This window comes from Rhincodon typus, unplaced genomic scaffold (assembly GCF_021869965.1).
Source record: "Rhincodon typus isolate 14 unplaced genomic scaffold, sRhiTyp1.1 hic_rhity00000688, whole genome shotgun sequence".
Taxonomy (NCBI): Eukaryota; Metazoa; Chordata; class Chondrichthyes; order Orectolobiformes; family Rhincodontidae; genus Rhincodon; species Rhincodon typus.
Window position 1 is genome coordinate 32908 of NW_025966326.1, and position 17093 is coordinate 50000.

Genomic DNA, 17093 nt, shown 5'->3' on the forward strand with positions numbered 1-17093 from the left:
GGAGGGGTGGTGGTGGAAGAGATTACACAGATAGGGATGGGCTGACCTGCACATAAAGCAGAGAAAATACTGTAAAGATTGTATCTTTTTATTTTTATGTTTTTTAAAATTAGGGCCTGAAGTGAGTAGGAATTGTTTTGAAATCAGTGTTTTAAAGGCTTGCTGCATGTTTTAAAAAGCAAGTAACCTGACACTTATGGTATGCATCGTGTTTGTACAGCTGTTTGAACAAGTGGTAGCTGAAGTGTTTGCAGACGAAGGTTGCAGGGGTTGTGTACAGATGCAGCTGGGTTGCATTGGTCCATGGACTAGTGACCAGTTTTCAATTACAAAGGTGTGTGATTGGTTTTTGGGTAACTAAACAGCTCTGGTCTGGGAACAAGATAGAGAGAAGTGATTTAATGTCTACTGACACAGAAGCTAGGTCTGTTTTCTGCATTAAAAAATATTTTAAACCTGAAAAAAAAGTTTATCATTCCTTCAGCAGTTGTCATGACTCGTAAGCTGTGACTTTTAACTCATAAGTCAGAGACCTGTTATAAGTGAAGCAACCACATTTTTATCTCTTGCAAACCAGTGGAAGTATTTGAAGAAAGACAACTGAAAAGCAACGTTATGGCCAGCATACAAATCGTAAAGATTTGTTCAAAAACCTGTGAATAGAAACCACTGAACTGCCTCCTAGTTTTCCTTTGCCATGACCTATTTTTCCTGTCTGTTTGTGTCTGTACGGAAGGCAAAGTTATTGTGGTGATTTGGGTTTTATTTTATCATGTTATTTTCCAATGGTTTATAATTGTTTACCTGTAGCTAAAGTCTAATTACTTGCAATAAATAGTCATTCTTGTTCAGTACAGAAGCTTGGTCCATGCTTTCTACCAAACTAGATCTGCAAATCAGGTAAACTGGGAAACAATGTGTACTTATATTCAAATGTTTAACTTCTGTGACAACTCCAAGAACAATGGAGCTGGATTTACACTGGGCTACCACAGTGAATTATGATAGTACTATTTTTATTATTCACCACATGGAATGTTGGTTGGATTCGTGCTCAGTTGAGATAACATACCATATACACTCATGTAAGAGTTGAATTTTTTAGACTGAAGGTTAAATTTATGAGGTCGACTATTACATGGATGCTGCTTTTGAGGGACTGGAATTCATGCTACAGTCCAAAATACTGTTTCATTAGCAGAAGCCCAATTGATCTCTGAACAAATAAAGGAAAAAAAACCACAGAATTACGGTAATGCATCTTAAACTTTTGCACCAAATTCTTCCAATTTCCTCCATTTTCTCTCGTCTACTAGTTATTCAAATTATGTTTTTATTTCTGATTTTAAAAAAATTCAGACATTTGACTCTCATAAGTCTCACCGATCATTTATACACAGGACAATGCCTTGACTCACAAATGTTGATCTGTTATCCGTGAAGAACTAGGTTCGGCTTTTACAGAGATGTGAAAAATTCAAGATTTTTTGGCCAAAAATAGCGGGTTGACTTTTCCATGAGATTGACTTTTACTCGAGTATATACAAAAAGGGAAAGGTAACTGGAGACTTTGCCTAGTTTCAAGCTAAGTGGAAGAAATCTACAGTGGTCCTCAGGGCCTTGTGGCAGAAAGCAGTCAGCGGGGTTAGCCTGGAAGTTAAGATGGCAACCTGAATGTGGAGCTGAAACATCTATAGTACTGAAGTATTAAACAAAATATGGAGTGTCACGTAGTGAAATGCTAATGAAAACATCCTTATAAAAGTACCTCGTAGAATAGCTGGAGCACTGATGAGCATTTTCACTGGAACCTAGGAGGTTGAGAGGTGACTTCTTAGAGGTTTATAAAATAATAAGGGGTATAAATAAGGTGAATGGCAGTTTTCTTTTCCTTAGGGTGGGGGATTTCAAGACTAGGGAGCGTATTTTTGAGGAGAGAGGAGAAAGATTTTAAAAAGACATGAAGGGCAATGTTTGGTGGATGTGGGTACAATTACAACATTTATATATATCCAAAGACATTTGGATAAGTACATGAATAAGAAATGTTTGGAGAGTTATGGGTCAAGCACAGGGTGGGGTTGGGCCTAGTTTAGTTTGGGATTATGGATCAACATGGACTGATTGGACCAAAGGGCCTGTTTCCGTGCTGTATGACTCAATGACATCATATTTTCAAACAGCACAGGTGTTATAGCAGCATGGTGGCTCAGTGGTTAGCACTGCTGCTTCACAGCACCAGGGACCTGGGATTCCACCTTCAAGTGACTATCTGTGCATAATTTGCACAGCACATTCTCCCTGTCTGTGTGGGTTTCTTCCACGTGCTCTGGTTTCCTCCCACAGCCCAAAGATGTGCAGGTTAGGTGGACTGACCATGCTAAATTGTCCATAGTGTCCAGGGAGGTGTAGGTTAGGTTGATTAGCCATAGGAATTGCAGGGTTACAGGGACAGGGAGGGTTGGGTCTGGGTGGGATGCTCTTCAGAGGGTTGGTACGGAGTCGGGCTGAATGGCCTACTTCCGCGCTGTAGGGATTCCATGATCCCTAATTTCCTGGCCAATATGGATCACATTCACTGTCACAATGACAGCTGATTTAGTTATTATCACATTGGAGTTTGGAACTTGCTGTGCACAAACTAGCCGTATTTTCTGTCTGACGACAGACTACAATTCATTGACTGTAAAGTGCTTTCAGAGTTTATGGCAGTTGATATGTTAATGCCAATCTTGATTCCTCAGGGGAATATTGTGCTTCCTGTGAATGGGAAAGGATAAACATGTTAGTGGAGAAAATATACCAGTTCACAGTGACATTGGCCAGTATATTGTGTATAGGACTCTTACTGTAGGATCACGAGTATTTCAGTGAATAGGAACACAGCATGCTGACACATCAAGAAGTTTTGATTAAGCTGAAAAGTTGAATTTATTGTGAGTTATAAATCTATATAGATGATGGATAAAACACCAGATAAACAACACAATTCTCAGCTGACATCAAACACGGAATCAACCAAAATAACAAAACATTTGAAAAGGACTCAAGTTTGCTTCCAGAACATGGAATGGATCTTGGAAGAGTGTAAGGTGAACATGCCACTCTGTTATTACATTGAGGTATGATGGACTGAGGGAACTCAGGTCTGTGCAGACTCACCCCAACTCCCTCACATATTCAGGGCAATCGTCCTCCCAGATGGGAGAGTACGGATATTCCCCATGGTATTAATCAAACATCTGTCATCTAAAGAGAATCATCTAATTCACATCACCAACTAAAGCAGGGACAATTCTACATCCTGAGAGTTGGTTCACTTCACTAACACACACTGACATCAGGGGAAATTCTCAGACTACTACGATTGATAGGTTTATTGTCTGGAAAGGGGATTAAGGGTTACAAAGTTGAGATATGTAAATACAGTTAAGATACAGATTTGTCAATGATCTAACTGAATGATACAACAGGCTGAAGGGATTACTCCAGTTCCTACATTCTTTAATTTCCTCTTGCTTACTCTCTCCACTTTCATCTCCAGGAACTAGTGGTCAGTGTCATCCTCTTCAACATTTACTTCGGTTTTATCTTCACAAAAGAGGGCACAAGTAAACTCCCAGAAATATTTGGATTAGGGAACCAAGGATCTAGTGAAAGAGCAAAATTGAAGGAAATCAGTATTAGTAAGAACATAGTGCCAGGGAAATTAATGGGGTTGAAAGCTGACAAATCACCAAGGCCTGATAATCTACATCCCAGAGTACTGAAGGAAGTGGCTCTGGAAATATTGGATGCATTGGTTTTCATCTTCCAAAATTCTATAAACTCTGAAGCAGTTACTACAGAAAATGAAACCCCACTATTTAAGGAGGGAGAAAAAACACAGGGAATTATAAACCAGTTAGCCTCATATCAGTAGTGGTAAAAATACTGCTGTCTATTATAAAAGGCGTGATAACAGGACATTTGGAAATGTAATGGGATTGAACAAAGCCATAAAAAGGCAAATGATGCTTATCAAAGCTATTGGAGGTTTTTTGAATACGGCATATTTGAATCTTTAGAAGGCTAGTGATAAGGTCCTTCGTAAAAGGTTGGTGGGCAAAATTAAAGCACATGGAATAAGGGTTAATATATTGGCATGCATTAAGAATTGATTTGACAGACAGAAAACAGAATGGGAATAAATGGGTATTTTTCCCAAGTGGCAGGCGGTGATTAGTGGGGCACTGCAAGGATCAGTGCTTAGGGTCCCAGCTATTCACAAAATAGATAAATGAACTAGATAAGGAAACCAAATACAACATTTCCAAGTTTGCTCAGGATACAATTTGGTGGGATTATGGATTGTGAAGAGCGTGCAAGGAAGGCTCAGGGTGATTTAAACAAGTTGAGTAAGTGGGCAAACACGTGGCAGATAAAGTACAACGTGGCTAAGTTTGAAAGTATACACTTTGCTGTGAAAAAAAGTATTATTTAAATGGTGATATATTGGGAAATGTGAATGTAAAGGGGGATCTGGGTGTCTAATTAAAGTAGACAGGTGGGTGCATCAGCAGTTTAGGGAGGCAAATGATATATTGTCCTTCATGACATGACGCCTTGAGTTCAGAAGGAGTGTCTTACTGCAATTATACAGGGCCTTGGTGAGACTGAACTGGAGTAATGTGTACTGTTTTGGTCTCCCTACCTCAGAAAGGATATATTTGTCATTGAGGGAATGTAGTGAGTTTCACCAGGTTGATAGTGGGATTGGTAGCACTGCTTATGAAGAGAGTCTGGTTTGACTGGCTTGTCTTCTCAAGAGTTTAAAAGGATGAGAGAAGGTTGAAAAATATAAAATTCTGACAGGGCTAGATAAGGTGGATGTTTTCCCTAGTTGCGGAGTCTAGAACTGGGAGTCACAGTCTCAGTCCCACAGACCTCAATCAGTGAAGACAGGTAACTGCACCTCCTCCACAATAACACTCAACACTGGATCACCCAAAGATGCATCCTCAGCCCCCTACTGTACTTCCTGTACACCCGTGGCTGTGTTGCCAAATTCAGGATTTTCCAATCCAGTGGGATGAAGCCTGTATCTAGGGAACTCTGAAAGATTTTAGTTAGGGCATCTACAATGTATTACCTGACCACTTGGTCTAGTCTTCCTAAGACCAGCTATATTTTTCTTGATCATAGCTTCTAGCACAATAATAACTTTTGTGCATGTAAGATTCAGTTGTTCTGAGGCTTGTCACAGTGCCCACTCTACAATCACCACTTCAGCACATTATGCATGATGTGGGCATGGATTCATTAAAATTGCTTTTTATATCTTGAAGTTAAGTACATTTGTAAAGTTTCCTTTGATTATGCCAGTTCTACTTTTATGATTTGTTTTTGTCCTGACCTTTTGAGCTGATCCAACACAATACATACCTTCCATGTATTCACCTAAAGGTGTTTCTGTTCAGATCTAATTTCATTGTCTGGGTCAGTCTTTCTTCTGTGATAAAAGTTCTGGGTTTGTTTCTGATTTTGCATGTTTTCATGCGATAGTCTCATCATTAACTAAGGTATCCCATTAGTCATATCTAATTTGGTTGCCTGTCTCTTTCTGGAACTGTCATGTTCATTCAACTGTTAATATCTGATTAGTCAATCCCAATCTCAGTTCTGCTTTCCCTTGGAGGAGTCTTGCTTCAATAAAAGTGAAGGGTCATAGTCCTGATTGTCCCTCACTTTGTGTATCACTGTTCTGTGGGTGTAAAATGATATGAGAGAAATTGGCCAAGAATAACTCCTTCTTCAATGCTACAGCAACTTTGTGCCTTGTTTTGATATGAAGAACTAAATCTGTTCTGGATCTCTTTGTTTTAAGTCAATGATTTTTGAACATCCTCAGTTAATAGTTTCAATTGTACATAATCATTTAAGGTAAAGACAGAATTGCCTGGTTTGTGGGCAAGGCCCATAAATTTCAGCAATATTTTGTGAGAGAGTATATCTAAAATGTAAATGACCTCAAATGATTGTAGGATGATTGCTTTGAGTCTTTTTCTTCTGTTTTTCTTTCTTTTCTGTATTCATCTGTCAACCTTCTGCTTACACCTGTGATTCTCAAATCCAGGAAATGGATTTTCATTCTGAAAGGCCAACCTATTATATGTCCTGCTTCCCATCTTCCTAACCTTCGGCTCAGGTAAAACTCTGTGCTGTCTATTCTCTCACAAGTATCACCCCTGTACTCACCGACTGATACTGGTTCTCAGTGCCCCCTACCTCCAATTTAAAATTCTCATGCTCATATACAAATTGCTCCATGGCCTCAAACCCTTCCTAACTCTGTCACATCCAGCCCTATTTCCCTATCTAACGGTGGTCAAAATACAGAATGCTCTTTTTGAGGTTTGCTCAAAGGCTACGTTTCAATTTTCAGAGGTGCCTTAAAGCTGAAGTTTGAAGTGAGAAATCAAACTAGTGTGGAAGCGGCAGTTTGCAAACTTCACCCTCTGCGTCCATTAAACAAACGAGAGACTCAAAGCTGGGCAAGTGGCTAAGAATCCAAAAAACAATTCAACAGTTTTCCTGCATCACCACCAATCTCCTCATCCTTGTCCAGATGTCGATATTAAATCAAACTCTAGGCCTGGAATGTTGGCTGCTTCTGGATGGACTGGACTCCCAGCTTATCCAACACATCAAAAACACCCTTTCACTGACAGTCAGAAAGAGCCTGTCCTCAGACAGATGCGCCTGTAGCAGAGACATTGAAAGAAAATCATAAGGGGGAATGGAACAAAACTGGACATATTCCAGAATACTTTTTCCTCTGTTTGAGCCAGACCTGTCTGCATAAAGCTTTACTCACAATATAATTTACCAAATAATGGACTAACATAAAAGAGTTGCAAATTAATATAATTAAATAAATTAAGCTTTAAATGTGTAAAGTGAGTATTTTGAATGTTGGCTAAACCTTCTCACTGTCTGTCCTGCCACGCTATGTCCCCACTACTTCCACAACTTTCTCAATGTCTCTTTTTATTCCACTCCTCTGTCTATCTCATTCTGTACCTCTCATCTGCACATTCCCTCTGATCTTCCTTTCTCCCTCTCTTTCTATCTTCACTTTCCCTTCACTGGTTCTACTACCGTTCTCAAAACACAGTGGCTTCTGCACCAGCAGGAACATCTGTACCTACTGATGTCTTCCTTTGGTGATGTTTAGTAATCAGGTCAAAGGTACATTGATCTTGCTGGGAGATGGTGGAGAGGTTTGAGACAAACCCTGCTGAGACAGACAGTGGTTTGGAATGACAGCTCCCATGTGTAAGCACTGGAGGGTAAACAACACAGACAGCTCTCAGTATAACAGAAGCAGGTGACCCAGCTCCAAGTCGATGTGGAGATGTGGTGTCTGATCAGACAGGAGGAGGAGGAGGAGGTGAAACAATCCTGACGCAAGTCACACTGGAAGGGTTTGTCTGCTATGTGGGTTCACTGATGTTCCAACAAGTCTGTCAACTGTACCACAGAACTCACGGACAGGGTTTCTTCCCTATGTGAATGTGTTCATGGATCAGGACACATGTGCCAATGTGAAAGCCTTGTCACGCACATGAATGATTTGCCACCAATATAGATGTGATGTTACTTCAGGAGGTGAAAGAAGGAGCTAAAAGATTTGTCAGAAATATTACATCTGAAGAGTTTTCTCTGTGCAAATCCCCTCATTGGGCAGGAGGTTCCACAACTATGAAAATGAATAATCCCACAGTTTACACTTGAGCAGCCTGTCCGCCGTGTGAATATGTTAGCATGTGTGGAAAATCAATGACTGTAAGATGGAGTCGTCATTCACCTCACTCTTGAAGGGTTCCTCCCCTTTGTGAATCCGCTAATGTATCAGGAGTTCAGCGGATCTGATGAAAGACAAAGCTCACACTTGATCGTTTTCTCCACTCAGTGAGTGCTCACTGGTGGTCCCTCAGCAGTGTCAAAGATGTCACAAAGCTTTATCTTAAACCTCACACATGAATGGTCTCTCCACTGTGTGAATGTTGTTGTACACAGAGATGAATGATTTGTTCCACAACATGTTCTTAAGCGGTTTCTGCCACGTGAACGTGTTGGTGTTTGCGTACATGCGATGACTGTGAAAACGATTTGCCACACACCTCACACTTGAATGGTTTCTCCCCTGTGTGAATGCGCTGGTGTCGGTGGAGGTTCGATAATCGTGAGAATGATTTAACACACACCTCACACCTGAAGGGTTTCTCCCCTGTGTGAATTGTCTGATGGACCATGAGGCTCGATGACTGTGTGAAGGCTTTGTTGCACACCTTGCATTTGAATGGTTTCTCCCTTGTGTGAATGCATTGGTGTCGATGGAGGTTCGAGGGCCACAAGAATGATTTGTCACACACTTTACACCTGAATGGTTTCTCCCCTGTGTGGATCCTCTGATGTATTAGGAGCTTTGTTGATGTTACAAAAGCTTTATTGCAAACCTCACACCTGAATAATTTCTCCCCTGTGTGAATGTGTTGATGCCTGCGGAGGGTCGCCGAAACCGAGAATAATCTGTCACACACCTCACACTTCAATGGCTTCTGCCCTGTGTGAATGCGTTCATGTACACGGAGAGTTGATGAAACCGAGAATGATTTGTCACACACCTCACACGTGAATGGCTTCTCCCCCGTGTGAATGCGTTGATGTTTACGGAGGGTTGATGAGTCAGAGAATGATTTGTCACATACTTCACATGTGAATGGTTTCTCCCCAGTGTGAATGCGTTGATGGATCTGGAGACTGGTTAACTGCAAGAATGATTTGTCACACAGTTCGCATGGGAAAGGTTTCTTGCCCGTGTGAATAAGTTGATGTTTGCGCAGGGTTCCTGAGCGCGAGAATGATTTATCACAGACTTCACATGTGAATGGTTTCTCCCCCGTGTGAATGCGATGGTGGATCTGCAGGTTTGTTAACCGTGAAAATGATTTATTGCACACCTCACATATGAACGGTTTCTCCCCTGTGTGAATCTGCTGGTGTCTGCGGAGGGTTGATAAGCCCGAGAAAGACTGGTCACACAGCTCGCAAGAGAATGGTTTCTCCCCTGTGTGAAAACGTTGGTGTACACGAAAGTCAGATGAGTTTAAGAATGACTTGCTGCACACATTGCATGTGAACAGCTTCTCTCCTGTATGAATCGTCTGATGCATTAGCAGCCTTGTAGATGTTGCGAAAGCTTTATTGCAAACTGTACACTTAAAGTGTTTCTCCCCTGTATGGACTGTACAATGGACCTTGAGACTTGATGACCGTGTGAATACTTTATCACACACCTCACACGTGAACAGTTTCTCCCCATTGTGAATGTGTCGGTGTTTCCGGAGCATTGACACCTGTGCAAAGTCTTGGTGACACACCTCACACTTGAAATGTTCCTTTTCCATGTGGCTGTAGAACAGAAGCACCTTGTGTTTCAGGAGAACTTTATGAGCCCATAGAGCACTCTGCATACACGTCACATTTGAAAAGCCTCTCCCCTGTAGGAATGAGTCAGTGGTCCATGAGGCTTGATGAATGAACGAAGCTGTCACCACAGTTGGAGCCACTCACACTTCTTCCCAGCCTCGCCCTGACTGATCACCCACAACCGAACCTTCAGAAAGGTTGGTTCTGATGGAAGGCTCCACCCACTGGCCAGTTTCGGATCTGATGATATCTCAAAGCTCCCCTGATCTGACTGATTTCCAGATGATACTTTCACTTCCCAACCTTCTCTATGTTGAGCAATGTTGTGAAGGGACTGGATGTCTTTCCACAGTTGTGCAGTTGTTCCTTAGATGATGGTCAGGATCTATCTACAGTGTCCATCCTGTCTGTATTCTCTGGTGTAGTGCAGTACAATTCTTCTGACTTCTCAGTTTAGAGACTGTTCCACAGTCAGTGCCAGTCTGCTACTCCCCTGTGTGGGGGATCAGATACAAATCCTTTCTTTTACCTCACTTGACAGACACACACCATCTGTTTCCAGCATGGCCACTGCATAGTGACCAGCAGCAGACAATATGGCTACTTTGTTTTCTCTTTCCAGCCCCTCTCTTCCCAAATGCTGTGAGGACAATAGAAATTCCAAACAGGCAGTGTGTTAAAGGGCTATCTCATTACAATGTGCTCAATTTGTTCTACAGAAGTATGCTTTATATGTTAAACACAGTCAGAGGAAAAGTTATTTCAATGGAGATTCTGAAAATTTTCACTTGGTTTCACCACACGGGGCTAGAAGGTAAGAAAAATATTGCTTCAGAGTGGCTGATTGAAGGGCTCTGGTTTATCCTGAGAAATTAGATACACTGCATTCACTCAGACGGCACATCCCAAATTCAGTTATCAGCCACAACACTGGGCAAAATGATCAAATCCAAGCCAGGCTTTTGGGAAAGGCTGAGGCCTTCAGGTAAAATCTATAAAGAAAGCATAAAAATAACTTCAACAAATGTGTCTCTAGGTTTGGCAGCTAAATTGCTGTGGTGATCGATTAACAATCCAGAGATTGAGAGTTCAAATCCAGTGCAGAAAGTTACATACACAGAATTACAGTGAGAAACAGGCCATTCAATCACACTAACGATATCCAGTCATTAGCTATCAACAAAACTCAGCCGAGAAATCAGAAGGGAAATGCTCCCAGTAAAAACACTGAATATCCAACACATAGCTCCAGTCAAACAGTTCAGCACAAAGCACCGAGTAAACAGCTCTCTCAGCTGGATCTTCTCACACACCATAAGGGACATTTCCACCCCGATTGCCCACAGGATAGTCAGACTGCCTGAAGATTGGTGTGGATATTATGGGATACAATTTGTATAAAAGCTGCTCCTTCACTCACCATCTCCTCACTTGGTTTTCAGTCCCTATAGGAAGTGAACCAGCTCTGGAAGAGGAAGAGGTGGGAATGGGCAGAGTGGGTGGGCTCTCTGATTGACGTCTCTCACAGTCAATCCAAATATTTCTGCAGCAATGTGAGTTTCCTGAAGCTTGGGAAACTGACCGGTGAAATGGAGGTGACTTTGAGCAGCAGATCAGGTGGAGATTTAAACTTGTCAGTGTCCCATTGAATAAAACCTCACTTATTGCAGCTGGTGTTTCAGTTCCCTTGGTAAATGTTTGACAGATTTTTAGTGTGGGAACAGCATTCTTCATCCTCGGAGGCTTTCAAACTGACTCAGTGTGGGATGTGTATCCTCGGATGTTTTTGGCAGCAGATCAGAAGAGGAAGACCCACAGCATCCAAGGCAGTGACGGTGTGCAGTGGTGGGATCAGCACATGCACAGGAGAGAGTGACACATTTGGAGGCACACAAGGGCGAGGGGCACAGAAGGGAGTGAGAGAGGAGACTGATTGTCTGTAGGGTTCTATGATACTTGTGTGTGGTTTCAATGACTCAGAGAGTAAGACATGACTCATTGTGTGAGTAGCTACCCAATGAGTTGACACCTAACAGCCTGGCCCTGTCTAGCAGTCACTTCCTGTAGAGGTTCAGCTCTCTTCAGCTCCAATTTCTGAGTCTCAACATTCACCTCATCTGGTGCCCTTTGCCTCTCCCAGCATGTCCCTGTCCACTCACCTCTCGTAGAAATGTTGAAAATAGAAGCTGTAGTTGATAATTGAGCCTTTCAAGCTGCTGCACAATTCAATCTGATCATGGCTGATCATCCAACTCAATACCTTGTACCCACTTTCTCTCAAATCCTTTGATTCCTTTAGCCCTATTTTACTCCTTCTTGAAAACATCAATGTTTTGACCTCAACAACTTTCTGTTGCAGGGAATTCCACAGGCACACCACTCTGATGAGAACATTTTTCCTCATCTCAGTCTGAAATTGCCTACTCTGTATCCTTAGACTGTGACCCCTGGCTTTGGACTCTACAGTCATTAGAAACATTCTTCTTGTGTTTACCTTGTCTATTCCTTTTAGAATTTTATAGGTTTCCATGAGCTTCCCCCTCATTCCCCCTCTGCTGCTTTGGAAAAGCAACTGACGTAATCAAAGACCCCTCCCACCCCTGTTATTCTCTCTTTCACCTCTGTTGGGCTGAAGATATAAGTTGTAAAAACCAATGAACAAAGAAGAACAAAGGGACAGGGACAGGACCTTCGGCCCTCCAAGTCTGCCCTGCCACATTTTGCCCTTCCATGCTAAAACAGTCTTCACTTACAGGATCCGTATCTCTCTATTTGCTTCCTTTAATGTATTCATCCAGGTGCTTCTTGAATGCTGCTATTGTGTCTGCTTCCACCACCTCCTCTGGCAGCGCATTCCAGGCACTCACCACCCTTTGTGTGAAAAATCTGCCTCGTACATCTTTTTAAATATTCCCTCTCGCTCCTTGAACCTGTGTCCCCTAGTAATTGACCCCTCCACCCTGGGAAAATCCTCATATCTTCCAGTCTATCCATGCCATTCACATCTTAGAAACCTCTATCAGGTCACCTCTCAGCCTCCTGCATTCCAGTGAAAACAAAGCCAAGTCTATCCAACCTTTCTTTGTAGCTAAAATCTCACACTAGGCAACATCCTGGTAAACCTTATCTGTACCCTCTTCAAAGCAACCACATCCTTCTGGTAGTGTGGTGACCAGAAATGTGCTCAATGTTCCAAGTGTGGCTTAACTAAAGTTCTATAAAGCTGCAGTATAACTTGTCTATCCTTATACTCAATGCCCCTTCCAATGAAGGCAAGCGTGTCATAAGCCTTTTTTACTACCTTGTCTACCTGTGCTGTCACCTTCAGTGATCTATGGACCTGCATACCCAGATCCCTCTACATATCAATACTCCTAAGGGTTCTGCCATTCACTGTATAATTTCCACCTGTACTTGACCTTCCAAAATGCATGCCCTGATACTCTTCTGAAACAATGGGGCAACATTGGCTATTCTCCAGTCCTCTGGGACCTCATCTGTGGCCAAAGAGGATAAAAAGATGTCTATCAATGCTCCCGCAATTTGTTTTCTTGCCACCTTCAATATTCTGGGATAGATCCCATCAGGACCCAGGGACTTATTTACATTAATACTTTTTAACACAGACAACACCTCTTCCTTTTTATTATTGGCTTAGAAACTCAACACTCCCCTGAGATCATCCTCCACCAATTCCTTATGTTTGGTGAATAATGATACAAAGTATTTGTTTAGGACCTCACCTAACTCATTTGGCTCCATACATGGATTCCCTCCTTCGTCCTTGAGTCGGCCAACCCTTTCTCTGGCTACCCTCTTGCTCTTTATACATGTATAAAAAGCCTTGGGATTCTCCATAATCCTGTTTGCTAATGACTTTTCCTGACACCTTTTAGCCCTTCTAATTCCTTGTTTAAGTTCTTTCCTACTTTCCTTATATATTTCCAGGGCTTCATCAGTTCTCATCCTCCTAGACCTTATGTATGCCTCCTTTTCCTTTCTGACCAAGGTCATAACATTCCTGGTCATCCAAGGTCCACGTAACTTGCCATACCTATCCTCCATTCTCGCAGGAACGTGCCACTCCTGAATTCTTATCAACTGCCATTTCAAATACTCCCACGTGTCCGATTAGATTTACCCTCAAACAGCTGCCTCCAATCAGCATTCTCCAGTTCCTGCCTAATATTGTTGTAGTTCGCCTTGCTCCAATTTAACAGCTAAACCCGCGGACTGCTGTTATCTCTATCCATGAGTATCTTTAAACTCACAGGATTATGGTCACTACTCCTGAAAAGATCCCCCACTGAAACCTTACTCACCTGGCCGGGCTCATTTCCCAAAACCAGGTCCAGTATAACCACTTGAGAATACAAGGTGCAGGGCTGGATGAACACAGCAGGCCAAGCAGCATCATAGGAGCAGAGAGGCTGACGAAGGGTCTAGGCCCGAAACGTCAGCCTCTCTGCTCCTATGATGCTGCTTGGCCTGCTGTGTTCATCCAGCCCTGCACCTTGTTGTCTCGGATTCTCCAGCATCTGCAGTTCCTACTATCCCAGTATAACCACTTCCTTGGTTGGACTGTTTACATTTTGTGTTGAAAGTCCCTCCTGAATGATCCCTACAAATTCTAACCCATCCAAGCCCCTAGCATGTAGTGAGTCCCAGTCAATACAGGGGAAGTTAATATCACCTACCACAAACCTGCTGTTTTTACATCTTACCAAAATCTGTCTATATATTCTCTCCTCTATCTCTCCTCTATCTCCCGCTGGCTGTTGGGAGACCTGTAGTATGCCCTCAGCATTGTGATTACACCTTTCCTATTCCTGAGTTCTACCCATGTTGCCTTGCTGCACGAGTCCCTGATATATCATAGTACAGCTGTGAGATAGTCCTTTACCGGTAGTGTAACTCCCCCACCCCTTTTACTTCCCTTTTTATCACTCCTGAAACATTTAAATCCTGGGACATTCAGCTGTCCAGTCCTGTGTCCCTCTTTTAATCAAGTCTCTGTAATCGCAATAATGTCATAGTTCTAAGTACTAACCAAAGCTTTAAGTTCATCTACCTTGCCTATTATACTACTCTCAGTGAAACATATGCATTTCAAACCACCTCCCCCACTGTTTTCAGCAGCATTTCCCTGCCTGTTCTTGATCTTAGTCATGTTTGCCTTGGTTTCTACCTCTGCCTCAATTTCTGCATCTACCACCCGACTCGTCTGGTTCCCGTCCCCCTGCCACATTAGTTTAAACCCTCCCTAACCACTCTACCAAGTATCCCCCTCAAGGACATCAGTCCTGGTCCTGCCCAGGTGTAACCCATTCAGTTTGTACAGGTCCCACCTCCCCCCCAAGAACTGGTTCCAATGCCCCACAAATCTGAAACCCTCCCCCTCACACCACCTTTTCAGCCATGTGTTCATCCTGTATATTCTGTTGTTTCTACTCTGACTAGCTTGTGGCACTGGTAGTAATCCTGAGATAACTACTTCTGAGGTCCTACATTTCAATTTTCTTCCTAGTTCTCTATATTCTGCTTTTAGGACCTTATCCCTTTTTTTAACCTATGTCGTTCGTACCAATGTGTACCATGAGCACTGGCTGTTTGCCCACCCGCTCCAGAATATCCTGCAACCGCTCCAAGAGATCCAGGACCCTAGCATAGGATGGTAACACACCATCCTGGACTTTTCGTTTGTGGCCACAGAAATGCCTATCTATTCCCTTTACAATTGAATTCCCTATAACTATAGCATTTCTATGCTCATCTCTCCCTCCAGTTGCCATGAATTTGGCTGCCTCTGTTATCCCCTGAGAGGTCATTCCCCTCAACAGTATCCAAAATGGTATATCTGTTTTGCAGGGGAATGACGACAGGAGATTCCTGCACTGCCTGCTTCGCCCTCCTGCTCTGGCTGGTGGTCACCCTTTCCCTTCCTGCCTGTGGAGGCTGAGTCTGCGGTGTGACCACCTCTCTATACGTGCTATCAACGACACTCTCTGCCTTGAGAATGCTCCACAGTGTCCCCAGATTCCGCTCCAACTCCGAAACTCAGGCTTCCTGGAGCTGCAGCTGGAGACACTTCTTGCACACATGGAGTGTCTGGCTTCCCATATCGAGCAAAAGGAGCAGAATACAATTTGGAGCTCTCCTGCCATGTCATAAGTTAATTAATCTTTACGATGTTAAATATCTTTAATACTAAGTTGAAGCGTCTGATGCTGTCTGCTCCAATAACAATTTCTCAAAACTTTACCAGTTACTGACCAAGACTTCTACTTCCTTATTCTACACCCTGCTAATGAAGGTAGGCATCCTATGTGCCTTTTTCACCCCATGCCTTTGCTAATACCTCCAGAGATCTATGGACTTGTACACCTTGCACAGTGGCTCAGTGGTTAGCACTGCTGCCTCACAGCGCCAGGGACCTAGGTTTGATTCCATCCTTGGGTGACTGTCTGTGTGGAGTTTGCACATTCTCCCTGTGTCTGTGTGGGTTTCCTCTAGGTGCTCCGGTTTCCTCCCACAGTCCAAAGATGTGCAGACTAGGTGGATTGGCCATGCTAAATTGCCCATAATATCCAGGGGTGCTTAGGTTAGGTTAGGTGGGTTAGACATGGGAAATTAGGGGAATGGGTCTGGGTGGGATGCTGTTCGGAGGGGCAGCGTGGACTTGTTGGATCGAAGGGCCTGTTTTCATACTGTAGGGATTCTATGAACCTTTCTTCCCTCAGTACTCTTTGGGGATCTACCATTCATTGTTTATATCCTTCCCAAGTGAAATTTCCAACTACAATTTCTTTCTCCTTTGTGAATACAGATAAGAAATATTCATTTTGGATCCAGTTTACCAATTTGCTTTGGATGCCGTGGGCCCTCACCTTTTGAACCAGCCTTTTAATGTAGGACCTTGTCAGAGGCCTCACTGGAGTCCATGTTAACCACATCAGCTACACTAATCTCATCAATATATTTAATCACCATTTCAAAAAAAAATGCATTAAGTTGGTCAGACAGGATCTCCCTCCAGCAAACTTGTGCTGACTACCCCTGATCAATTCCTTTCTTTCCAAGTGTTGATTAATCCTGTCCCTCAAAATTGACCACTGATGTCAGACTAACTGGTCTCTACTTACCTGGCCTTTCTCTGTTGTTGTTCTTGAGCAAAGGAATCACATTAATTATCTTTCAGTCATCTCGTACTTCACCTGTAGCCAGTGAAGTGTTAAACGTTCCCCCCAGGGCCCCTTGCATCCCATAGCAGCCTGCAATACACCACATCAGGCCCTGGGGATTTATGCACCTTTATGCCTGCTGAAACATCTAATCCCTCATCATTAATCCTAACATGCTCTAGAACCTTTCTATCCTAAGTGAAATTTCCAACTACAATTTCTCTCTCCTTTGTGAATAAAGATAAGAAACATTCATATAAAACCACACCTATATTCGTCAGGCTCCATGCACTGTCCCCTTTGGTCTCTAATAAGCCCCACTCTCTCCAGATAATCCTTTTTCTCTTGATATAATTATAAAATGCTTTGGAGTTTTTCTTTATCTTATCTGCTAAAGATATTTCATTGCCCCTCTTTATCCTCCTAATTTATTTTTTA

The 17093-nt window shown here is 42.7% G+C and overlaps 1 protein-coding gene across 3 annotated transcripts; it reads right to left on the bottom strand.

Moving 5' to 3' along the window:
• Window positions 1-2964: 2964 nt before the first annotated feature.
• On the bottom strand, window positions 2965-10939 carry LOC109919757 (zinc finger protein 271-like). 3 transcript variants are annotated; one of them, XR_007266314.1, is made up of 3 exons: window positions 10895-10939; window positions 7191-10466; window positions 2965-3650 (listed from the first exon to the last, which is right to left on the bottom strand). XR_007266314.1 is itself a non-coding variant. In XM_048621467.1 (2 exons), exon 2 carries the CDS (start codon window positions 9516-9518, stop codon window positions 8091-8093), a length of 1428 nt encoding a protein of 475 aa, XP_048477424.1. In that variant the 5' UTR covers window positions 9519-10466; window positions 10895-10939; the 3' UTR covers window positions 2965-8090. The 3 variants fall into 3 exon arrangements, 1 of the variants encoding a protein (XP_048477424.1); XR_007266313.1 differs by having other exon boundaries at window positions 7187-10466; XM_048621467.1 differs by having other exon boundaries at window positions 2965-10466.
• Between the last annotated feature and the right edge of the window lie 6154 nt (window positions 10940-17093).

Excerpts from the sequence above, each read along its gene's own strand:
- LOC109919757 (XM_048621467.1), bottom strand. The coding sequence starts at position 9,518 with ATGCAGAGTGCTCTATGGGCTCATAAAGTTCTCCTGAAACACAAGGTG.